Source organism: Papio anubis, chromosome 4 (assembly GCF_008728515.1).
Source record: "Papio anubis isolate 15944 chromosome 4, Panubis1.0, whole genome shotgun sequence".
Taxonomy (NCBI): Eukaryota; Metazoa; Chordata; class Mammalia; order Primates; family Cercopithecidae; genus Papio; species Papio anubis.
The window spans coordinates 25,178,623-25,205,653 of record NC_044979.1 but is presented as its reverse complement, the minus strand read 5'-3'; the positions used below and the strand labels follow the sequence as shown (position 1 = coordinate 25,205,653).

General features: G+C 36.7%; 1 protein-coding gene across 10 annotated transcripts in view; it reads left to right on the top strand.

The window, feature by feature from the left end:
• EXOC4 (exocyst complex component 4) overlaps positions 1-27,031 on the top strand; it is an 818,008-nt gene that overhangs the window by 102,331 nt on the left and 688,646 nt on the right. For all 10 annotated transcript variants that reach the window (XM_017957173.2, XM_021935349.2, XM_017957174.2 and 7 more), the window contains 2 exons: positions 2,280-2,523; positions 20,532-20,706. In XM_017957173.2, coding sequence (XP_017812662.2) covers positions 2,280-2,523; positions 20,532-20,706 — 419 coding nt within the window. The remainder of the gene's footprint in view (positions 1-2,279; positions 2,524-20,531; positions 20,707-27,031) is intronic.

The following is a 27,031-nucleotide window of genomic DNA, read 5'->3' as shown; positions in this document are numbered from 1 at the left end:
TGATTTTCTCTATATTTTTTGTTATTTGAGCATCTTTAAAATAGTTAAAACTTAAAAAAAAAACTTTTTAAAAGTTTTTTTCTTAATGTATCTACCATTAAGTCTTTTTCAGGGACAGGTTCTGTTGATTTATTTTTTTTCCTTTGACTGGGCCATATTTTCCTCTCTATTTGTATGCTTTGTGATTTTTTTTTTGTTGTTGAAAACTGGGCATTTCAGTTTAATGATGTGGTGACTCTGCAAATCGGATTAGGTTTTGATGTTGTTATTGTTTTATAAATTACTGTAGCCAGTGCCTATCCCAAGGATCAGCCTGGGTGTTAATTTAAGATCTCCTCAAATTAAGCTTTTCTAAGCCTGCACCTTTACATGAGCATGCACGGTCACTTTATAATTTTTTGAATACATTCAGTTGTTTTTGAATGTCCTAGTCCCAATGTTTGGGTTTAAAAGGGGAGCAAGAGAAAAATAAAGGTGGTGGGGGAAGGCTGTTGGCTCTTTAAATTCCCTGGAATTTACTTCAGCAAGAGTAGGAGAGGCTTGAAAAATTGGAGGAGGTGCAACAGCAATGGTCACTCACCTCTTTGTACCTCTGTGATTAGAGGAAGCAATCAGCGATTGGAGCATAGGTTCTTGATACTTGGTGGGCAGGGTTCTTTTTGCTCATCGTGTCTCCACCAGGTGTGTGCAAGCTACTCCAGGAATAGGTACAGGGATATCTGCCACAGTGCTGGGTAGCCACTGTGGTAAGAGCTGTAATTGACCGAAATTAACCACAATTTACCATCTAAGCCTTCCCTTGGAAGTTGGAAGCCTTACATAGACTCCAGAGTTACAAAATAGTTACATCAGAGAGATTCTGCCAGTACAGTCCTGTTGGTGGGGAGATTCTTGGTGCTTCCTACTCTGCAACCTTCCCAGAATCCTCCTTAAGTACATTTTATAAGTTGGGAACCCCCAAAATAGGGACTGAGGAGAATGCCCTACAGTGGATTTCAGATCATCTGAAATAGAGGTTTTACGGACTTTATGCAGCAGTTACAAGAACTCATTCCATTTACTGGTATGTTTTCTTTCTTCCCTAGTAGATTTCAGTACCATTCCAGTAGTGCTGAATAACTTAGAATGACTTGTAGTCTAATTGAGTTTAAATCTACTAAGGAAGAATGTATTCATTCTTGCAGGATATTGCGTATTGTTAAAATCTCGCATTTGTTTTCAGGGTTGGAGGACAGAGGTGGATGGGGCAAACTTTTGACTATTAGTCTCCATCTTCAGGCTTATACCCACTTTTGCTTTTGTATATCTTAATCCAGCCATTTGTAAAGTGAGGCAGTTACTTTTAAGTCAGAGATTTGTAACCTGTTTTTTTTGGCAGTTGTGGAAACCCGGAATTCCTATGTGAGGTTTTGCATATGTATATTCATTCTTTGGAGAGCAAGGCCTATGGCTTTCAGTAGATAACAGAGATCTCCTATCAGCAGTTCTCCCCTCTCCATAACTTGCCACAGGGGTTAAGAACTAAAGTTTTGGTTATTTCTTCAATTTCAATGCCAAATTGTTTGAATGAATGCTGTATTCTAAAGATCTACAGAGGCTTTTGACATATAACATTACTTCTCAGAAACCTTTCATGGATTATTAGCAAGATCTGTCTCCTATAGATAATGATGTTGTAGCAGACTATGTTTAAAGAAAAATAGGTTGTTCTTTTGTATTTATGAAATACCTCTTCGTTACTCTATTTCCTCAAAGTCTTGTCTCACTTGTATGTACTGTTTTTCCTTAATCTTTTTAAAAAATTTATTACAATTTTAATTTATTTACCACCCTTTCCCCTGTGTGTATTTATGATGTCTTTTTCTCCAGTGACTTACCACTTTTAACTAACAAATACAAACCTGAGTCTAGGATCCAGCTCTTTAAAATTCTCTTGCAGCACCACATATGGCATTTTATAAACAGCGAGTGCCTAATAAATGTCATGGGCCAGCGGACTCATGGCAGAAGTAGTAGTCTGTGGAAAACTTCCCACGGTGATTTGTTTACTAATTTTTATTGCATCTGCCTCTTATTACTAACTGATGGGTATGATTTGAGGAATATAAATGTTATTTTGTGACTCTTGGATGGTTATTGGGCAAATATAATTTAATTGAAAAATCCTCTTTAATTTCTTAAGAGAGTAATCAAGGCAGTGATTTCATTTATTAGACTGCTCTTTTTTGGGGGTTTTGAGTGGAGTCCGTATCTGTCATTGTTATTATTTAATTTTTCAGTGAGGGAGATAAACCTGCAGGACATCAAGGAAGATTTAGAATTGGATCCAGAGGAAAACAGCACCCTTTTTATGGGTATCCTCATTAAGGGTCTGGCCAAACTGAAGAAGATCCCAGAGACAGTTAAGGCAATCATAGAGCGCTTGGAGCAGGAGCTGAAGCAAATTGTGAAGAGGTCTACAACCCAGGTGGCGGACAGTGGCTATCAGCGGGGGGAGAGCCTTACTGTGGAGAACCAACCAAGGTAGGTGGGAGTGTAGTTTGTATTTTTGATAACTCTATTTATTGTACATTTTCTAGGCGGAGCGTAAGTAACTTATCTTCTGTTGATGTTATTTTCCTGAATTTAGGATACTATAGCCCATAGAGGCCAGGTGCAGTGGCTCACGCCTGTTATCCCAGCACTTTGGGAGGCTGAGGCAGGAGGATCACTTGAGGTCAGGAGTTTGAGACCAACCTGTACTGGTAGTGAAACCCCATCTCTACTAAAAATACAAAAATTAGCTGGACATGGTAGTGCATGCCTGTAATCCCAGCTATTCTGGAGGCTGAGGCAGGAGAGTTGCTTGAATGCAGGAGGTGGAGGTTGCAGTGAGCCGAGATCACACCACTGTTCTCCAGCCTGGGTGACAGAGCGAGACTCCGTCTCTAAAAGAAAAAAAAAAGGATACTGTAGCCCGTACAAACTTAGATTGGTAAAAACAGCTTGACTAGGCATAATTCAGCTGTCTGTTTTTTGATGTTGTTGAAAAATTTAAAGCATATTATCACTGAGTGAAAAATATGGACGTATTTGTAGTAAAGATTGTCAATATTTAAACATATTTAAAGAATAAATAAGTTGAATCAAATAATGTAGCTATTGTACACATACTAAGTACTCAGCAATGTTCAAGGCAATTTATGTATATTATCTCACTTAATTATCACTACAACTGTATGAGCTAATTATTAGTATCCACATATTGCAGTGAGAAGAACTGGAGCTCAGAGATTGAATAATTAGCAAGCTCTTAGAACAGGTGGCTTGTCTTGGTGTTGAATACTAGTCCATTTGATTCTAAAATCCACGGTCTTTCCTGTGTCTTATGCTTTCTTCTTTAATGTGTAATGATATTTTCCAATAGACAAATCAGTCTCAGGAATTTTTAAAACAATAAGATTTGAATTTCATAGTACTTGTTTCATATGGAGAGTACTGAAATTCAATTCAGATTCTGACTTTGTGACTATCATATACTAAGGGATCATGTGTGACAAACAAGAAATCATAATCTTGTAGATATGTTGTTAAGGAAATATCTACTGTTTATACTTAGTGCTTAAAAGTTTTTTAAAAGAAGATAAAATTAAGCAGAAATAATAACTCATTTAGTATAGAGTTCTCTGTAAACTTATTTAAATTTTTTGGAAAAAATATATTCTGTATTTCTGTGTTCTTTTGCGTATCTAAAGAACATTGATTTCAGTTATACTTTAACATTTCAGAAATTAATTTCCTTGTAAACTTGATTCAAAAGTACTATGCTTGGTGAAGTACTATCCTTTATCCTTCTCCTGCCACAGAATGTTTCAAAGTATATATCTGGCCAGGCTCAGTGGCTCATGCCTATAATCCCAGCACTTTGGGAGGCTGAGGTGGGCAGATTGCTTGAGGTCAGGAGTTTGAGACCAGCCTGGCCAACATAGCAAAATGCTGACTCTACTAAAAATACAAAAATTAGCTGTGCGTGGTGGCGCATCCCTGTAGTCCCAGCTACTTGGGAGTCTGAGGCACAAGAATTGCTTGAACCAGGGAGATGAAGGTTGCAGTGAGCCGAGATCACACCACTGCACTCCAGCCTGGTTGACAGAGTGAAATTTCATCTCAAAACAAACAAACAAACAAAAAAACAAAAACAAAACACAAAAAACAAACAAAAACACCAAAAGTAAATATTTGATGGGTTTTGGAGAACAAAGTCAGGAGAACCTGACTTTGTATCCCCATTTTGTGATTTGCAAAAAATACCTGTCTTACAGAGTTGCTTGCTTTAGATGAGGTTATATGGTTGTGGTGGTTAGTGGAATAGCACCAGTAGGTACTATAACATGCATGCATGCATGCTTGTGTATATGCATGTACGCATGTGCATATGAATACATGTTTATTATTGGTGCCTTCCTCAAATTCCATGTTCTTTGATCACTTACATCATGATCCAGAGAAGCTGGAGAGTGGTTCTTTGAGCTTTGCCTTTCTTCTTTCTTTGCCTGGTACCTGGATTTTCGTGAAGACCTTTTGACTCCTTACTGATGATACTCTAAAATTCTGGTTTGCTCTTTGCCCTGTTGCTGCAAGTTCCTAGATGAATACAGTGAACTTTCCTAGGGAAATAGCATTACTATAGTATATATCAGAAATAAAACAAAAGGTCATGGATTAATAACTTTTCTGCAGATCTCATTATAGTTCCTTTAAAAGCACTGTGTCTTTCATAGGAGTTTCATCTTTTTTTTCCCCCTTGCCTAAACTCCTTCCAGAATTCATGAGTGGAAATTATAGCACTAGAAGTATAATGGAAATTCAGCACACTGCCCTGGGAAATACTAAATGTTTCTCTATGAGGAATGAGTCAGCAGCAGGGTTTTTTCCCCTGTTAAGTGTCTTTTTTTTTGTCGTATTTTAGAAAGCTTTTGTAGGCAGGATATATTGGACACTAACAAGTGAATGAGCTGTTTGCCTTGGCTTTATGTCTATAATATAATCCCATTTTATAAAACATACAAATTCAATATTTGGTACCCAAACTGTTTATTATGAGACAAAATAGTACAGAGAAAGCAAATATTTGGAGTAAACCAGTTTGTTAGAAAATCAAAGATTAAATTTGGGGGTTGGGATTCCAAATGACTGATAATTTTGAGCTAGTCTTTAGTTGTTGTGTGCTATCAAATGCTTTAAAACTTTTCAGGAATTAATTCTCTTGAATTAAGCACAGTCATTCAAAAATGATCAGCACTGTTGCTTCTAAAGGATTGGAATTTTAGAAGCAATATTGTCAAATTATCGCTTGAAGCTTGTGGTGCTTTTGTGCATTGAATTTTACTTAGGAAGGTATTAGTGGCATTTATTTCAGAGAGAAGTAAAATCACAATACTTGGCATTATTTTTTATTATTGTTTACCATTCATGAAATTTTATGGTTAAAGATCCATGAATTTATTTTTTTAAAGAAAGTTGGAACATAGACCAAAAAATCCATAAATCCTGTTCCCCAACATGCATATTTTCTCCCCCACCCTCCAATGAAATATCCTGTTCTAAAACATTAGCTATTCTGAGACAAGATACCCATACTGTAACTTTCCCGGAAAGTTTCATCATCTTATTAAATATATTCTGGTTGTGATGCATTGCAGGCTTGTTTTCATTTGTCTTTATGTAAAGAGAATTAATGTTGTGTGCTATTTTGCTAGAAATGTAGAAGGAAACAAGCTAGTGAATTCTTTCTTGCTTTTAATTCCTACAGAGCCAGGATACTTTCCCAGCCAGTTTTTTAGAAAATCACTTTGGTGACCTACATATTATTTTATTTTATTTTGTTTTCGATCTCCCAAACTATCTGTTGTCTATTTATAGGAGAAATATTTTGTCTTTTCTGTTCATTCATAATCTATCAGTGTCTTTAAGCCTCCACTTACTATTAAAGGAAAATATTCAAATACAATTATTGCCAACTTGATAAACATTAGGGTAACATTTGCCTTGCTAATTTACCAGAACCACCTGCTACCCATTATTTCTCTAGAAAGACAGGCAGTGTCTTCAACTTCAGATGGTGACTGTAGCCTGAAGCCTCTGCATTTCAGAATCGATTTCTTCAACTCCTGCTGCCTGATCGTTGATTCTTTCCCAAAATCCAATTCATGAGTATTTTTATATTATTTTTATTTAAAAGAAGCTGGAAGGAGTTCTATACTTAACAAATAAGAAAAGCATAAGGAAGAGATGGAAGAAAAACTTATCAAAGATGTGGTATCTTGTCAAGAATATGGAAGAAAAGAATATGGGAAAAGAGAATGGTTGGCATGTGGGAGGGAAATGGACCTGTTTAAATGCGAAGGCAAAAATTCATTGCACGAAGGGATGGTGGAGGTCAGCTTCACTTAGGTAGAGCTGTTGGTCCTAGAGAGGGCAGAAAGCGTTGAGTGAGTTGAAGCCATTGCTTCCAGGGAGACATTGCTCTCTTTTGGAAGGAAACCATTTTAAAAGCTTCATTGACCTCTGTTATGAAGAAAGAAGATTAAATATCAGATGTGAAAAGCAGAGAACTTTGTGTGTTTTGGGCTTGTTGTGATATTGAAGAAAGCTTCATGGAAAACATGGGAAAGAAATACGCTTAATGCTAAAAGTAGTTGTGTTTGGTTAGTAGGCTTGTAGTCTTTGCTTTTTCCTATTTTGCACCTCAAGTTATAGTGAAAATAATTCATAATCAAGAAATTACATTATTACTTAGGTTATTTTAATCACAAGAAATTATTAGAAATTAAAATGCCTATGGGAGTATGAAAGTTCATAAAACTAAATTTTAATATAGAAAAATGTGATACCTGTTTTTAAACCAACTTGATATCATTCATTAATTTTATTATTATGTGTAACTTTATATATGTTTGGTTATTTATTGGCTGCCTCTAGAATGGAAGAGAAGAGAGCACTAGTTTGTCTTGTTCAGCACTGGTGTATCTCCAGAATCTAGCACAGTGCCCACCTGACCCATAAGAAATTTATCGTTGATTGCAAGAATAAATTCCACATTTATGAAATATCTGCCATGGACCAGACACTGGGCTAAAATGCCCAACAAATTATGTGTGGTCCCTGTCCTCCTGGAGTTTAAAGGGGGAAGAAAGGCATTACTCAAAGAACCCTAAGGTGTGAGAATGAAAGCAGCCAGATTCTTGATATGCCATTTTCACTGATTTTGCTTACCTCTGTGTTGATTGAATTTTAACTGTTGCCAAGTGTGCTTTTAGAGATGATACCAGTTTTTCATGTCATGGATAATGTTTGAGAGTTCCTATATCCCCTTTCCAACAGATTGTATTATCAAATACTTTTATCCTTGCCAATCTGAGAGGTGAAAAATGGTATTTCCAAGGTGATTTGGGTTTGCATTTTTATTATAAGTACGGTTACACTTCTTTTCGTTTGTATAAAAGTAACTTGTCATGATATCTGGGTTATATATGGATATATTACTTCAAAATAAAATAGGTTGTGAGTGAGGATACACTTACAACAAGCCATGAAATGATACTGAAGCAGGGTGATAGGTACAAGGTGGTTCATTATCCTATTATCTTCACTTTTTTAATGTTTGAAATTTTCAACAGTACAATATTTAAATAGTGTTTATTTCCTTTTCAATGAATTATTTTTCTAATATGTTTGTCTTTTCTTGATTTGTTGGAAGTCTTTACATTTTTCTAGTATGTTTGTCTTTTATTGATTTGTACGAACTCTTTACATATCTAGGAAATTGGTTCTTTGGAATTTATTTTGTAACTTTCTGCCAGTTTCTCTTTTGACTTCATGATGTTTCTGGGCACGTAGACATTTTTTATGAGGCTATATTTATCAGGTTTTATAGCTTCTGGGTTTTGTGTCATACTTAGAGCTTCCTTACTCTTAGATTATAAATAAAATTTTCAACACTTTTCTAGTACTTACATAGTCTCATTCTTAATATTTATATCTTTGATACATCTGGAACCTGAAGGAGTGGCCAAACGACTTTTGAGCACACTTGACACGTACTACACTGTATTGTAAGGGGTTGTACACCTTTTTCATTTCTGTCACCCATGTATCTGTCATGTAATTGATTGTCCATGTTAGCTGTGTAATTGCTGAATAATTCTAACATTGAATCGTTTATAATATAGCCGTGGTTCTTCTCAAGGTTGGTATTTGCCTCATTTTCTAAAACTCTTTCTTCCCTCATGGTTTTTCAGTCTGTGAAGACTGAGATTTTCAGAAATACATTGAATTATTGCTCTAAAATTGAAAAAATAAACTTTTGAAATATTTTTTATAATTTGGAGGCCAGAATTCAGAATGAGGGCATACTGATGTAATAGAACATTCTGATAAAATGTTTTTATCTGTGAGGAAGACTAAAGGCTCAGGCCTCAAGGATAGTTTTGTAGTATAAATACCATGTTTATGGAAAGAGAAATAAATGAAATATTGATCATGATTTTTGTTTTAGACCTGTGGCTAGATTCAGGCATGAGTTTCTTTTTCATATAAATAACATTTCCTTTTATCTCTTCTTTCTATATTAGTTACCCGTCTTCTAAGTATCCGAAATGCAGGACATGGTGGAATTGGTCATTTTATTTTACAGAAAAGTCATTTAAGAGCAGCTTTGAAGCAAGGTCAGACATTTGTCCTTGTGGCTTCTTATAGCCATTCCCAAGCACCGCATGTAGCACCTGGACATGCTTGGAATCAGGAAGGGCCTCTGTGTAATTTAGATGAGTAGTTAATTCGAATCAAAGCAAGCGGGAAGCAAGTAAATTTAACTTCAGTGATTATGATTCCATTTGATTAAATCTCTACTTTTGATTACACGTATCAGTGAGAACATGCTTTAAATATACCCAACTATTAAATATTGAAGGGGATGAATAGGATGAACCAGGGACATATAGAAGAAATTCCACTATTCTTCAACTAGGATATGTCCCCTGCAGCTTAACTGAAATATTTTTAGAACAAATGAATTAATTTTTTTTACATATGGGACTTATTACTCCAATTGTTAACTAAAATATATAATCATTACCATGAAAGGTCCCAAGTCTATATACTTCCTAGTAAGACTTAAATAAATTAATTGATAATAGCTCCATCACATATACAGTGACTGAGAAATGTCGATAATGTTCATAGTTCTTTTGTAAACATGAGGTTGGACAGCTATCATTCTGATTGTGTATTATCCTTTGGTTATAGTCATTAGAAAAAGGCTTCTTGGCTGAATAAGCCAGAGATGTTACTCCATATTACATTTCTTAAACCTTTGTTTTTTTATGTGGCAAAGTTTAAAAAAAAAAAAAAAACCTACTCTCGATTTCTCTTGTTTTACATATTATAGCAGGTTCAAATTAAAGATCCGACCAGTCAGAGGAATAGATACAATCTGTTTCATGGACTGTCATAACTTTATTTAGATGTCAGCCATCGTGCTATATCAAGGCCACTTCTCTGTTTGCTAGAATAGGAGCTGCCTTAGGTTTTGTCATTTTTGTGCACTTGCTAGTGTTGTAATAGGAAAGGCACTCCAAGCTCAGACTAATACTGGATCTTTTCATTGCAAAAACAAACTAACAAACCTATGTCAAAGGAAATTCTTCCATTGATGATGTGTAGGGGCGGTGTCATATATGATTAAAGCACCTTCATGTGTTTCTCAGGCTGATTTCATATTGTCTGGGCTCTTCTAGCTCCTGCCCCATCCTCTTGTCATAGTCTCTAATCAGATTGGACTGTGAGTTTATAAGGGGAGGGGGAGTTTTTAACTTTGTGTTTGCAGCCTGATTTAGGGCTGGGCACATATTAAATGCCTACGAGTTTATTTTTGTGGAGATGTGATCTCACTCTGTTGCCGAGGCTGGAATGTAGGGGCCCAATCATCATTGCTCACTGTAGCCTTGACCCCACTGGGCTCAAGAGATCCTCCTGCTTTAGCCTCCTGAGTAGTTGGGACTACAGGTATGTGACATGATGCCTGGCTATTTAAAGTTATTATTTTATTTTATTTTATTTTATTTTTTTTGTAGAGATAGTGTCTCACTGTGATTGCCCAGGCTGACCTTGGACTCCTAGTCTCAAGCAGTCCTTCCACTTTAGCCTCCCAAAATACTGGGATTACAGGTGTGAGCCACCATGCCTGGCCAGTTTTAATGAATGAACGAATAAGAAAAAGATGCAAATAAGATAATTTAGTGGAAGTTATTATTATTATATATTTTTAGCACTACTCACAGTGGGTCTGTGGACCCACATCACCAGTGTCACTCAAGAGTTGGAAATGCAAATTTCTCCAAGAAGCAGTGGTTATTAAATTGGAATGTTTGGGTGCAGGGCCCACAGGACTCTATGCTGTGGTTGATTCTTATGCACACTGAAGTTTGAGAAGACTCTTTAGATAACATCACAAACGTCATCGAATTTTGCAGTTTTGTAGTATTCACGCTTTGCAAAGCTGTCTGCCATCTGGTATCTCACCTGAGTGAGCCTCACCACTTGCCTCCTCACAGGCAGGGGCATTATTATTAATCCCAGATTTACCCAGAGAAATGTGAAAGCTGAAATAATTTGACAGTTCACAAAGCTTGTTCGTGGTGCAATTAAGATTAGAAGTAGTCTTTTTCCACCATGTAAGTTTGCTTTCTGGCTTCTATAAAGATGATGTTTCCAACCCATGTCGTGGGCCTGATTTTGTTTGTCCTCAGAAGGATGATCTCTGTACTAAATATCCATTTTCCTACCCATACCTCACACTGTGGTCAGTGACAGGCCTCAGAGATAGCTGGACATGTTGAGAAGCGTGAAAAGCAGCCACAGAGTGCCTGGATTCTAATTAGGTCACTTGAGAATCAAATTTTATTATCTAAATCATTCCTCTAGGGGCATTCTTGTACTAAGAACAATATACAACAAAGCACTAAGAATATGCACCTAAAATCTTAACTTTTGTTATCCCTGGGAAGTGGATTTATGGATCATTTTTCTAACATTCCACTATGATGAAATGTTATTTTTGGAATGGGGGAAAGGATTTCAAAAGAATGATATTGATACTTTAATTCAAAGAAAGAGGGCCTGGGTTTATTTTCTAATTTTAGCCACTAATTTGGCGTACATCAGGATTCGATGTTTGAGGTCATCTCTCCAGACCTCAGAAACCTGACTTGACAAGGAGGGAGTAACACAGGAAGGAAGTGACTAGCGCCAGGCCCCACTTCAGTATTCTTGTTATTTTTACTGTGTTTCATTCTATATTACTACTAATTTTTTCTTGCTCTTTTCATAGAGCAGATGGAGAATTAGTCAGCACTCTTTAAATAGTAACCCCTTTTTACATGAAGACTTATTAATAAGTGGTAAAACGTATTTCTATCCCTTAAAAGTAAGTATTAGATAACCTTGAAGATTAAATGGGCTCCATGTCCTATTTGAAATGAAAAATAGTAACTCAGCCAGGCTTACTAAGGAAATGTGTATGAGAGATATGGGCAGGTAAAACAAAGACCATTTTTAGCTAATTGATTATACATTTCTTTTTATAAAATTATAAAGTGTTTATATAAAATCTATGCTCTGAGTTCACTACTTTCTTACCTTTTAGAGCATAGTGGTAGGGAAATAAACATTCTGTGGTTATTGCCTTTGTCTGTCAGTGGGGAAATGCAGAACCCTGATATTAAAGTCTCAGCAGATAAGTAGTAGAACAGAACTAATTCTTCTACCTTGTGTGTGTCTTTGCTTCGTGATCAAGTAAGGCAGCTTCTTGGCTGCAAACATGGGTTTTCCAGCCAAATGACTAACTCAAGGTTCCCTGGATGTTAAATTTAGATTCAGATAGTCTTATCTCACCTTAAATATTGAACATTTTTCACAGCTTTATGATGTAGCTTTACACTGTTGATGCTTCTTGCCTTCTGCAACTGTGACTGTTTCTTAACATGTGCCTCTTCTTAGCCTTCTGCCTTTTTTCATGGTAGCACTTGAAGATGAGATACCCAGGGATTGCTAAGTTAGTAGATGATCTGGAGAATAAATAACATTTTACTTCTCTAGGAAGTCTGGTTTTAAAACCCGCTGGGTAATTGGATATGTGTTTAAGGAATTAACACTTTCTTCATCCTGATACTTTTCTGTTTTTTAAATGTAAAATATATTTTATTGCCATATTATTAAAGTTGGCTCTTAAAGTGTGTATCTTTCAGCTCGTAACTCTACTTCATGTTCTCGTGTTTAGCCTTATAAGGTTACCTTTTTGAGAGCCTAGTTTTGTGTGAAATATTTTTTATAGTGGGCTTCTAAAATCAGGAGGTTATAATCTATAACACTTTTTTTCTTACTACCTCATCTGTAATCAGGCCTCTCTCCCATTCTACTGGAGCCCACTTTTTCATTCCTTCATCAACAAATACTCATTTATCGCCTATCATATGTTATTTTGCCAATTGGTGTCATGCCAAATATTGGAATACAGTAATAAATCAGAAACTCATAGCCATAGTGAGCTTACAGTAGGGGGGAAGAGGAAAGGACTGCAGGGAAGGAGAGACTAGTTTGAGGACAGTTTTAATAATCCTGGCAAAAGGCAGCATGGCCTGCATGAGCAAGGTAACTGTGACAATGGAGTGAAGGAGGCCTATTTGAGAGAGAGTAAAGAGGTAGCAGTAAAGAGACTTGGTGATGCGTTGGGTATGAGGGAGGAGGGCAGGTAAGGATTTTTTGCTGGGGCAAGCATTACCATTTACTGATGTACAGAACATGAAGAGGTAGGTTTGGGGAAGAAATGATTTAAGTCGTATTAAGTTTGAGGTCTACAGCTCAGGGGAGTAATCTGGCCAAGAGATACATGTGAGAGTTGATAGCAGGTAGATAATTGAAGATTAGGGGCAAATGAGCTCAGCTAGAGAGAGTTTGAGGGTTGAGAAGAGTTGACCGCATTTAAGGAACAGGCTGAGGATGAGGTTCCTGAGAAGGAGCAACTGGAGAAGTGGCAGGAAAGCAGAAGAGTGGAGGGTTGTGGAGCCAGTGGAAGCCAGTGTTTCAAGAAGGCAAGAGTGGGCAGTAGAAACAAGTGCTGTGGCTGTTTGATTAAAGGCCAAAGTGGGTTTCTTGGATGGAGCAAAATAATTATTAGGGACTTTTAGCAACAGATATTTTAGTCGAGTCCCAGGGGTGAAAACCTGTTTGTGGTGAGAAGGAAGAGGCGGTATAGACAGTTGGTTCTCTTTCTAGCCTTGGCTTCCCTAGCATCATAGAGTACTTACTCTGGCCTCTCTTCTAAAATAGTTTACTTGTTTTCTAACACCCCTAAAAAGGGACATTCTCCAAAACTGTGTCCTTTGTTCTCTTCTTATCTCTGAACTTCAGTTTCCTTGTCTATAAAATGGGGATAAAGTAGTACCTTCCTCATAGGGCTGTCCTAAGGATGAAATGAGATAATCCAAGTAAAGTACTTAACACAGTGCTCAGAATGTTGTGAATAATTAGGAAAGAGTGGCTATTATGAGCATAGGTCTCCTTTTTGTTGCTGTCATGATTTCATTGTCATTGTCACTGATACTTCATTTCAGTCTTACTTTCTTAGGGATCTCCTCCATTATGACACGTAGCTAACTACCTGCCCCTTGTAGAAGAAGGACCCCAGGTCATCATCTTTCATCCTAGACTTCTGCTCATATTGCCATCCTGCATTGCTCATTCTTTTATTCATGAACTCATTTGCCCTCAAAATTTGACTGTTTTCTCCATTCTGGACATTGGTCCATGTGTTATAGGAGAGAGGTGTTTACAAAGAACCGTAAAATAGGAATTCTGCCTTCACTTTCTGGCCCAGGAGGCCACGCATGCCTGTTTTGTCACTTCTCTCAGTTCATTGTAATTGTTTGTTTGGAGGGATTGTAGAATCACAGAGGAAAGAGAGAATTAGCTCTTACTCTATGGATTAGGCCTCTTTTGGTTATAAGTGCCAGAAATTGAAATCACCTAACTTAATCAAAGAGGAGCTTTTTATTAGAATGATACAGAATTATCATTGTAGAATATAAGCAGGACTTTACTAACCAAGCTGTAAGAAGGAGAGAGATGCGCTAGGCCTTAGAAACATCCAGAGTATCTCTTATCTCTTTTCCCTCTAGATGGTAAATGTTAAAGATACAGGAATTAATTCATTGTTACTTTTAATTTGCTGTTGTTTTAAGTGTTACATTCATATATATTTTTGCATGTAGCTCTCACAGTCAATTTCTGAGGAAGCTGAAATTTGGAGAAGTCTAGAGAGCTGGTATTCAAGTCCAGGTTTCTAACTGGCATTTATACCACATTGCCATCCAGGATTAATATTTTCTTTCACCAACTGTGATGCTGTATTGAGTATTACTACATACTGTTTTGTGACTTTAGAAATAACTTGTGAGAGAGGGGTATGTGTGTTATTTTTTTCTGAAGGGTAGAAATCGCAATTAATTGAAATTAAAATCTCTAAGGTTCTTGGGCCTTTACTAATTCAATTCAGTTTAAGGAATCATGAGATAATTTCATGATCTTGCCACTCTTTTGTCTTTTTTAGATCAGTGGTGAAAACCTTGATCCTAGGAGGATGTAAGCAACTGAGCTAGCTGCAACATAATGTTTTATTTCTTTTATTTAATATTTTGTGGTGGGAGTGGGGCAGGGAATGATTTCAATGGGGCGTTGTGTTTTCATCCTCAGTGTGTCTCCAGCTAAAGGCAAACAGCTCTTTCTCAATCTTGTGGGCAGTCAGAGAGTGTGTATAAATATTAACAACATATTTCAGTTTATTTCTGGTAGCTTTAAATTGGGCCAAGCTAGTGCAGATTTACATCCTGTTTATGTGAAGATTCCTAATGTCTTTTATTCTTTGCTGCATCAGGGGAGCGTTGTCTTCCTTTCTCCTTTTCTGTTTAAAGGAGTGTACATGCTGGTGAGGGACAACGTATGGTTGACTTTGGTTTCTTTTTCCTTATTAGTCATTCACTGCTTATCCCACTACTGAGTTCCACTCACTGATCCATTGAAACCCTTCTTGTCAAGGTCACTGGGGACCTTAAGTTGTAAATTTCTCTCTCTTAGCCTTACCATAGCCTTTTACTCTGCTGGTATTCTCTCCTCTTTTGTCCTCTGCAATGTTCCCTGGCTTCCTTCTTCCTCTTTAGTTACTTTCTAACCATCTTTTTAATGATACTCGTTCCTGGAGTGTTGGTCCTGGACCTCACTTGCTTTTCTTATTCTGCATATTATCCCCGAGTGATCTCATCTCCTCAAATATTTTTCACTTTTAAAATTTCCAGTATCATTCTCTCTGCTGAGCTCCAGACTTGCATATCTGACTACCTAAGGATATACACCTTAAACTTAACATATCCAGATAAAAACCCAACATCTCTCCTTCTAGATTTCTTTTTTTTTTTTTTTGAGATGGAGTTTCGTTCTTGTTGCCCAGGCTGGAGTGCAATGGTGCAATCTTGGCTCACCCAGCCTTCGCCTCCTGGGTTCAAGCGATTCTCCTGCCTCAGCCTCCTGAGTAGCTGGGATTACAGGCATGTGCCACCACGCCCAGCTAATTTTGTATTTTTAGTAGAGACGGGGTTTCTCCATGTTGGTCCAGTTCCCGACCTCAGGTGATCCGCCACCTCAGCCTCCCAAAGTGCTGGGATTACAGGCGTGAGCCACCGCACCCGGCGTCCTTCCAGATTTCTGGTTTCACTTTAATTCTTTCTCCCCCCACCTCTCTCAAGCATAAACCAAAGAGTGTCTGAGGCAGGTCTCAACCATTTAGGAAGTTTATTTTACCAAGGTTAAGGACGTAGCCATGACATAGACTCAGGGCCTTATGAAATGTGCCCACACTGGTCAGGGCACAGCTTGTTTATTTTTATTTTGAATTTCATACATTTTAGGGAGACATGAGACATCAACCAATATATGTAAAATATACATTGGTTTCATCCCTAAAGGTGGGGCAAGTCGAAGCGAGGAGGGGCTTCCAGGTCATAGATAGAGACAAACAGTTGCATTCTTTTGAGTTTCTGATTAGCCTTTCCAAAGGAAGCAATCAGATACAAATTTATCTCAGTGACCAGAGACATGACGTTGAGTTCTGTCTGTTCTTTGTCCACAAGGAATTTCCGTGTGGACAAACCGTGAGGGAGGTATGTAGCTTTTTAAAAAAATCTTAGTAGCTATTTTTTTAAGGAATAGAACAGGAAGCAGGTTTGCCCTAAGCCGTTCCCAGCTTGACTTTTCCCTTTGTCTTAGTGATTTTGGGGTCCCAAGATTTATTTTGCTTTCACACAGGAAAGGTTAACCATTCTCCTCAGTGTTGCTCAAGCCAGAATTTCAGACAAAGGAAACCTGAACCTTCCCCTCTCTTTAGAATTGTACCATTACCTCAGCTAGTTCTATTTTCTAATTCGATTTTTCCAGCAGTGTTGTGAGTCTCTTAGAACAGTTATTAATTAATAGTTTCGCTTTGCAGGTGGGGATACTTGGAGAAGTTGGGAGAGTTTTTTCATAATGAAAGATGTAGGAAGTGTCAGTGCTGGGAAAGAATGGAAATCTGTTGTTTCTTACGTGTTATTTAAGAAGGAGAAACAAACAAAAAACCAAGTGAACTAAAAGAGAAAAGTTGATGTCCTCCTGGTAGTAAGAATGTAAAGGAATCAGCTTTCACAACACCTCGGTTTTTGAGATGCCAAGTTTCATTTTTCACTATTTTATGTATTTCCTCTTCACTGTTAGAGAGGTGTTGGATCTTCCCTCTCCCCACTCAGAGCCACAGCTGCTGTTCTTTGAACAGCTATATTGAGGTATAATTCACTGCTACACAATTCACCTATTGAAAGTATACAATTCAGTGGTTTTTAGTATATTCATAGAGTTTTGCAACCGTCACCACTATCTGGTTCCAGCAAGTTTATGTCCTCCCTAAAACAAATCCCATATACTTTATCAGTCAGTTCCCACCCACCCCCAGCCTGAGTAACCACTAATATATTTTGTGTGTCTATAAATTTGCCTATCCTGAATATTTTATATTACCATAATCATATAATATATGGTCTTCTGTGACTTTTTTTCACTTACCATAGTAATTTCAAGGTTCATTCCGATTGTACCATGTATCAGTACTTTATTCCTTTTTATGGCCAAATAATATTCCATTGTATGAATATACTGCATTTTATTTATCCATTTATCAGTTGATGGATATTTGGATTGTTTCTACCTTTGAGTTTTTATGCATAACACTGCTAAGGACATTTGTGTACAAGATTTTATGTGCACGTATGTTTTCATTTCTCTTTGGTATAGAGCTAGGAATGGAATCACTGGCTCCATATGGTAACTATGCTTAATGTCCCAAGGAACTGCCAAAGTGTTTTCCGAAGCGGCTGTACCATTTTACATTCCCACTGGCACTGTATGAGAGTTCCAATTTCTCTGCATCCTTACTCATACTTCTATTGCTTTGCTTTTTGATTATAGCCATCCTAGTGGACTGAAGTTCTAGCTCATTGTGATTTTGATTTGCATGTCTCTGATGGCTAATGATGTTAAGGATCTTTTTGTTTGCTTATTGGCCATTCATATATATTCTTTGGAGCAATGGATATTTAAATCCTTTGTCCATTTTTAAGTTCAGTTGTCTTTTTATTACGAATGTAAGATTTTAGATTTGTCTTTTATCAGATTAATGATTTACAGATATTTTCTCTCATTTTGTGTATTGCCTTTTTACTTTCTTGATGGTATCATTTGAAGCACAAACATTTTAAATTTTGGTGTGAGAGCTGTGGGTTTTATTAAATAACATGACACCATTGTGCTTTGGTAAGGTGGAAGAGAGCTTTCCTCCCATTAAAATGGCTGGAGGTCTCAAAATAGGTAGAGCTGCAAGTGGAGTGTCACCACTTGTGATCTGTCTCCTAGCTACTATTACATCTCCTTTCCTTCCTCCCTGTGTAGCCTGTCCTGTGGCTGTGATGGCCACACTATAGGAACAGGCCTGTTTTGGCTTTGAGCCTCCAGGAGTGGCAGAAGCTGGAACTGTGTCAGCATTTTATTAAGAGATGGCTATTTCCAAGATGTTAATAGATACTGTGAATCTCATCTTACACCTCTATTCTCTACTGGGTTTTTTTTTCCTAAATGTAGCACTGCTCCTGGCTGCTGAGCAGCTCTTGTCCTTGACTGACAGGCAAGGTATGCAGTTGTGGAACTCATCGGCTCTGCAGATAACCAGATAACAGCACCCCTAACAAGAGGAGCCACTTTTCCATTAAAACTTTGCTGCTGGTTCACAATCCTGTATCTAGAACTTCATGCCACTGGGACATTAGACACCAGTGTACCTCAGGCATCTGAATGTCATGGATCAATATGATTTCAAACCATGTTTTGGATACCCCAACATTTACGTTAACATACATTAAGTTTTAATTTTCTCCAGTAAGGACATTTGGCAACATAACTGCCATTCATGGCAGAAAATAACTAAGATTTTCCTATCAAGAGAGTACAAAAGATGTAATGTTAAATAAATTTACCTTTGTGAAAAGTCCATATATTATTCATACTTTGCTATCCACCACTCAAAAACATATTAAATCTGTAGATTCATATTTGAGAACCACAGTCTTACATACCTAGAATAAATCTTTGTTGGAAAAGGAGAACTTTCACTGAATCAGGTATTTACTGATTAAGTTACTGATCTGTATGTTGCCAGATACCAGTTTTATACGGCTTATTTCCCTGCACCACATTAAGTGTTTCAGTTGGTATGTTTAGACACATGTTTCTGTATCTTGTATGTATCTCTGCTAATATTTGAGTAGTTCTTCAATAACACAGATGAGAAAGAAGAATTATTTTAGATATACGTGAGTATAAATATGAATTTGACCTTTAAAGGATTACAAAGAATCATCAATCAAAAGGTAGAATGACTTCTATTTATAAATACAATGTGTAACGTCTGGATTATGTATGTATATTCTAGGCTGGGAGTACTACATAAATTCTATTGATTTTGTCTCATCCGAATTACAGTGTCAAATAGATATTATGGTTTTACCAGAAGATAGTTATGGGCTGTCACATTGGCACATTAATTACAATAATTGGGCAGTAAAGAAGCCGTAGAATAGATAATGTGCTGTACGTTTTGATGAGATTGTAGTTATAACCCCTTATTTATGGTAATAAAACCTTGTTAATTGACACTGCTGACAAGCTCTTTTGCTTTCCTTCTCAACTTTCCAAGTTGGTTTATCAGTATATTTAGGAATTACAAGCTGAGAGCCACAAAATATGCAATAAAGCTCACATTGCAAAATTTTCTGTACTTGTTCATCCTATACGTGTTAAATTCATTCAACAGTATTTGCTAATTATTGTTCTAAGTGCTCCTAAGTATTCAGAGATGTATAAAGCAGTGCCTACTCTGAAAGATTAATAATGGAGAAGTGAGGTAAAATATCTATATGTAAAGAAATATGACCGACATTTATTGAGCCACATATGTGAGGCTCACGTGATAAGTTCCTTAAAAGCAGGACAAAATAGTATACAGGTTCAGAGGAGGAAAAGATGATTCCAGGCCTATGTGATCATTGAAACTGTAAGTCTCAGTGGTAGAGTAATTACTTTGCATCTCTGACATAAATCTTTGTGCTATTTCTAAAGATACATCTACATTCTAGAACTGTAGTGAGAGGTAGGTGGCTAAATGTACTGACATGGAAATCAACTTTTGTTCTAGGCCTAGCTGCACTGCAACCTTATTTTGTGTCCTTGAGTATATAAAATTGATGTAATAATGTGTGTCCAGCATATCTCACTATGATGAATGAGATAATGTGGATGCCTGAGCTTCTCCCTGTGGTGAAAGTCAGATTGCTTGGCAGGTGTATATATTTTTTTCAGGCATCTCGGGCCATGCGTTTGGATTGTAGTAAGCGCAGCTTTCCCTGACTAAATGGATTAATATGCTTATCAAAGTGCCTAATTTATTGCTTGGGAATAGCATATTCTGTGTTACATCTGAGCTGTTGTCTGAAATGCGTGCATTCCTTGGAGAAGCTGCCTATATGAATACATAGTAGTAGTATTGTAATCAGTGAGCTACGGTACAGAGGCAACATATGTTTATTGAGATGCTGTTGCTGGTTTAGGGGCTTTACAATTGGTTTTAAAATTCTTACATCATTTCCATTTTATAGCAGAGGAAACTGAGGCTTAGATAAGTTTTTAAGAGTTGCTTAAGATAATACAGTTGTTTGAATTCACATCTGCTGAAATCTAATGTTTATGCTGTTTACATTGTAGAGTGAGAGTGCTACTTTAGTTTGATGTTTTTCTTGCAGGTCACCGTAAGCCATTTATCTGCTTGTATGTATGTGTCAATGTTATTTATTTGTTTATGTCACTAGGTTGCTTCTAGAACTGCTGGAGTTACTGTTTGACAAGTTTAATGCTGTAGCCACTGCACACTCTGTGGTCCTGGGATACCTGCAGGACACTGTAGTGACTCCACTGACTCAGCAGGAAGACATCAAACTGTATGACATGGCAGATGTATGGGTGAAGATCCAAGATGTTCTACAGGTAAGAGCCTTTTACAAAGGGTGTCGTCTTGATTCAGAGTAACAGTTTAGAATAACAACAGCAACAGCAACAACAAGCCACCTAAAACATTACCTTGAGAGTCATCAACAGGGTGAGAAAGTAATGCTTGCATTTGAATGTGATGTTGCTGATGGCATTAACTTCTACCATCTTCAAAATACTTTTTAACAGGCTGTGTGCAGTAGCTCATGCCTGTAATCCCAGTACTTTGGGAGGCCAAGGCAGGTGGATCACCTGAGGTCAGGAGTCTGAGACCAGCCTGGCCAACATGGTGAAACCTTGTCTCTACTAAAAATACAAAGATTAGCTGGGTGTGATGGTGGGCACCTGTAATCCCAGTTACTAAGGAGGGTGAGGAAGGAGAATCGCTTGAACTTGGGAGGCAGAGGTTGCAGTGAGCCATTGTACCAGTGCACTCCAGCCTGGGAAACAGAGTGAGACTCCATCTAAACAAAAAAAAAAACCTTTTAACAGACTTCTTTTTTTTTTTTTTTTTTTGGCGGACTTTAAAAACAGAAGCATATTCTCAATATGTATAGTATCTGTCTTTCTGTTATAGTATACTTTACTTCACTGGAATTAGTCATATATTAAGGTAAAAAATATTAAAATGTTCTTAAGCATTATTTTATAAACATGTATGTAGCTTAATTTTGTTGACTATTTCCTTAGAGTCAACTTGTGCATATATTGGGTTACATGACAGAGCAAGAGCTTATTTTGAGAGATGAGAACAGATCTGTGAAGTATAAATGTGTCACTTTGCTTGATTTGTTGAAGATTAGAGGAATGATATTACTCTCTGGTATGATGCTGCTGAAATGATATTTAGAAATTGTATTGTATTTTTTCTCCATGTGTGAGCAAAATATATTTGATTTGGCCAGATGGAAATTAGAAATATAATTAAGAGTTAGCTGAAGCAAGTTTGACATGACTAAATAGAAGTAACTTAGTTAGATAGTATCTGCTAATATGAAAAAAATTAAGTATATGTAGGGAATTGGAAAACATAACTGTGTAGGAATGAAATTACTTCCATGGCAAATAGGAGTCTTTGCAGAAAAAAGTAAATCATGAATGTAAATTATAGTCATTTTTTAGAATGTAGGCATGTTCTTGGTGGATTGAATGATTGATTCCTGGTTTCTCATTCGTTAGACAACTTTTGGTACAGTGTATATGCTTTACTGGTGGTTCAGTAGAAATAATATTGGTTGAAACTATATTCTCTAAGTTCTTTTTACTGCTTTGTCAATTACCATGCCTGTGGTAGGTACTTGGTGAATATTTGTGTATTGAATAAAATATCTTTATGGGTTGGAGGCTGGTTATTTAACATTTTGCATCTTGATTTGCTCATCCGTCCTATGTAAATAATGTGTGCCTTTCATATCCCTGTTTAAGTATGAAATAAGATAATAGATTTTAAAGCTAGATTAGAAATAATTATAATTAAGGACTTCTGTTTTTCTTCTTGATGAAGTTACCTTTTGCTGTAAGCAACTTAGGTAGTAAGCACAGTCAACTGAGAAAAAAAGAACACACTAGGTGAGCTCTACCTTCATCCCTGCATCTTCTTCGTGAATACTTTCCAAACTCTTAGCCTGTTGGTCAGATATGAAGCTGTGTACACCACAAGGCTTGGCAGAAAACAGCTACTGTGGGACTGTGAGCTGAATGAAGATTTTAGAAGTTGGAAGCTTCTCAGCAGTGTTGGAGCTCAGACCAGCCAGTGTGGGGAGAGCTTGCTGAACATACTGTGCTTTCAGTTGTGACCTCAGAAAGGTCACACCTTATGAGTAGGGCCATTCTAGGAGTAGAAGACAGGCTACCATAGATCTCATACAACAAAGCCCCAAACCAAGCCTCTATTTCAGCATCTTGATCCACCTGTAGATTTATTGTCTGATAGAAGAAAACTCTCTCTAAAGTAAGACAACATAATTCAGTTTCTCAATAACAAAGCACCCGCAATGTCTGGCATAGAATTATTATGCTTGTTAAAAAGCAGGAAAATGTGACTCTTAACCAGAATGAAAAAGTTGATAGAAATAAATATCTAAAATGAAAAACCCACCAGGAGTGGCTCATGCCTGTAATCTCAGCACTTTGGGAGGCCAAGGTAGGTGGATCATTTGAGGTCAGGAGTTCAAGACCAGCCTGGCCAACATGGTGAAACCCTGTCTCTACTAAAAATACAAAAAAATTAGCCAGGCGTGGTAGCAGGCGCCTGTAATCCCAGCTACTCAGGAAGCTGAGGCAGGAGAATTGGTTGAACCCAGGAGGTGGAGGTTGCAGTGAGCCGAGATTGTGCCTCTGCACTCCAGCCTGAGTGACAGTGTAAGACTCAATCTCAAATAAATAAATAAATAAATAAATAATAAAATGAAAAATTCACCAGATGGATTTAGCTGAGATAACATATTGTAGAAGAAAGGATCAGTGAATTTGAAGATAGATCAATGTAAACCATCCAAATCAAAGCACAGAGAAAAAAATAGACAAAAGAAAAATGAACAAAGCTATAATATCTTCAAGGATATTATGCAGCTTAACAATTATGTGGTTTACAGGTACAGAAGGAGAGAGGACAGAGAGATTGGGGTAGAAAAATATCAGGGGAAATAATGACTGAAAAGTTTTGAAATTTGTTGAGAAACATAAACGCACAGATGCAAGAAACGTAACAAATCCCAAGCAAGATAAACACAAAGAAAATCATGGGCCGGGCGCGGTGGCTCAAGCCTGTAATCCCAGCACTTTGGGAGGCCGAGACGGGCGGATCACGAGGTCAGGAGATCGAGACCATCCTGGCTAACACGGTGAAACCCCGTCTCTACTAAAAATACAAAAAAAACTTAGCCGGGCGTGGCGGCGGGCGCCTGTAGTCCCAGCTACTCGGGAGGCTGAGGCAGGAGAATGGCGTGAACCCGGGAGGCGGAGCTTGCAGTGAGCTGAGATCCGGCCACTGCACTCCAGCCTGGGTGACAGAGCGAGACTCCGTCTCAAAAAAAAAAAAAAAAACAACAAAACACAAAGAAAATCAACATACATGTGCACATTATGAAAACCAAAGAAAATAATCTTAAAAATAGCCAGAGGAAGAAAAACATATTGCCTACAAGCAAACAGTGATAAAAATTATCAGTGACATCTCATCAGAAACAATGCAAGCCAGAAGTCAATGTATGTCATTCCAAAAGTGTTGAAAAGAAACAAAAATTAATTGTCAATCTAGGATTTGACAATATTTGACCAAAAATATTCTTTAAAATGAAGCTGAAATAGAGACATTTTCAAATGAACTAAAACTTAAAGAATTTGTCACCACTAGACTTACACTTAAATAAACGTTATAGAAAGTTTTTCGGCCAGGCACAGTGGCTCAGGCCTATAATCTCAGCACTTTGCGAGGCCGAGGCGGGTGGATCACGAGGTTAGGAGTCCAAGACCAGCCTGGCCAAGATGGTGAAACCCTGTCTCTACTAAAAACACAAAAAAATTAACCGGGTGTGGTGGCTGGCACCTGTAATCCCAGCTACTTCGGAAGCTGAGGCAGAGAATTGCTTGAACCCGGGAGGCAGACGTTGCAGTGAGCCGCGATCGCGCCGCTGCACTCCATCCAGCCTGGGCGGCGGGGCGAGACTCCATCTCAAAAAAAAAAAAAAAATTTTTTTCAAGCTGAAGGAAAATAATACCAGATGGTAACTTAGATCTGCAGAAAAAAGTAAGTAGGGCCAGAAATGGCGAATATGTGGACAAAAAAATAAAATGCTTCCCCCCTCCGCATTTTTTGATTTATTTTTATTTAAAGAATTTTTAAAATTTCTGTCTAAGTCAAAAACAATCATGGTATATGTGGGTTTTATAATATATTTTGGAAGGCAGTATATGACAATAATTACGCAAAAGATGGGAGTAAATGATACCATGCTGTTGTGAATTTCTTATATAATACATGAAGTGGTATAATGTTTAGGGTAGCCTATGATAAGTTCAGGATGCCTATTTCAATCCCTGGAGCAAACATTAAAATTCTGAGATAGATACATAGCCAAGAAGCCAGTAGAGGGGATAAAATTGAACAGTGAATATATTTTTGATTAATTCAGAGGAAAGGAAAGGAGGAAAAAGAACAAGGAAGAAAGAAACAATAAAAAAGCAAAGATAGGATGAATAGAACCCAAAAGCAAGGTGATAGACTTAGCACCAACCATATCAATAATTACATTAGATATAAATTGACAAGATACTCCAGTTGAAAGACAGAGATCATACTGGATTTAAAAAAAACCAAGATCCAACCATGCTGTTTCAAGAGATGCATTTTATGATATTTTATTACTTTAAAAAATTTTAAATAATTTTAAAATTGTAGAAAAGTTGTGAGAATAAGAATAGTACAAAGAGCCATATACCTCTTTATTTGGATTCAGCTGTTCTTAACATTTTACCACTTTTTTCCTGTTTTCTCTGTGTATATATGGACACACACATGCATTTCTCTTTGAAAAACTGACAGCAAGTTATATACTCTACTGTCTATATTCTTGTTTTGTCAATGGACCCAGTAATGTTCTATACTGCAGTATTTTTGCCCCTCCAGTAGAGAAACCAGTTTAGGATCAGGTATTTCATTTAGTTGTCTTTAAACTTGAATATTTATAGTCTTTTTTTTTTCTCTTTTATGGTAGTAGTACTTTTGAAAAATATGTATCTCTCCCCTTTTAATTCAAGTTTGTCATTTTGGGTTTAAAAGATACACTTTAAACATAAGATTAAACATATAAGAATAGAAAGAGATATACCATGAAATACTAATAAAAATAGCTAGTATTACACAAATACATCAGACATTATGAGAATATATAAATGTAATTATTTGTATTATAGTACTTAGACATTTAGAACTTGAATACATCAAGGCCTAGAAAGTATGTTATGGACTATGTAATTTTACTTATGGCAAGGTCATAAAATAGTTTCTGAATAACTTTTTATGACCCCCCTATCTTTGGCTTTTACTTATGTTCTAAACTGAAAACAATTATTAAATCTGTTAGAATCCTATTTAGAATACTACCATGAGGAATTAGCTGTGATTATGAACAAAGTAAGATATCATGTCTTCCCTAACTCTGCTTACTTTGTAATTGTCAGATGTATATAATTCCTGTACAACTGAAAACGAAACCCATTATTTCATGATAAAAATGATTGTAATGAACTAAGCAACTTTAAATTCCGTCAGAAATTAACAGGTGAAATTTACAGATTAAAAATAGGTATTTCTGTTTTATTAAATGAGTTATACGTTTCATACATATAGTTTAAAATGAGTGATTTGGGGATTCTGTCTAAGTTATGGAATGAGTTAGTTGTTTATTTAAACAGCTTTATTGAAATATAATTTACATGCTCTAAAGTTTACCTATTTATAGAGTTCAGTGGTTTTGTAGTATGTTTATGGAGTTGTACAACCATCACAATCATATCATTTTAGAACATTTTCATCTATGCCAAAATAAATCTTGTATCTATTAGCAGTCACTCCTCATATCCCACTTACCTCTAGGCCTAGCCTGGGGGTACCGATCTACTTTTTGGAAATGACTTATTTTTATCGTGGATCCATGATCTTTATTTTATTATTTTTCTAAAATATGGATCCTTGGAAATTTTATAGTTTAAGAGAAAGTAGACAAGATGAATTTAAGACACTAAAAGAGGTATCAATTATGTGTTATATCTGTCAGAAACTTGTAGTCTCCAAATTAATTATACACTTGGCAGTGCTGTTACTGTTCCATGTTAATGCATACATGTACCAATGGCATAAGCTATTTGACAGAGAAGGAACATAGAACTGAAACTGTTCTAGTGAAAGGTGAGAGGTCTGACATAGAAATAACATTTTATTTCATGTGTTTTGTTTAATTGCTCTGAGGCCAAGATATGGCAGTGTTCTTTGCATTTTTGCTTGCTTTCTGTTTCCCCATTTTTCTTCTCCTCTTTAACTATCTACTTTTCTGCCCTTTTTTCTTAAGCATGTTGTGGAAGAATGGCCTTAGTCATGACTTGAGTTAATCTGTTGTTGATTGTTTCTTAACTGTCTATTCTACTCATCTTTATTATTGTCCTATAAATTTGAGCACAGAGCATTTTTGAATAAGAGGTTCATATAAATATTTTAAATGGTAATTGCTATGCAATCAAAATTGTTATATAACTTTTAAATTATTTTTAGGTTTCCATGTTTTCTAGTTCTCTCAGAATTCTTTCAGGTTATACAGTACTGAGT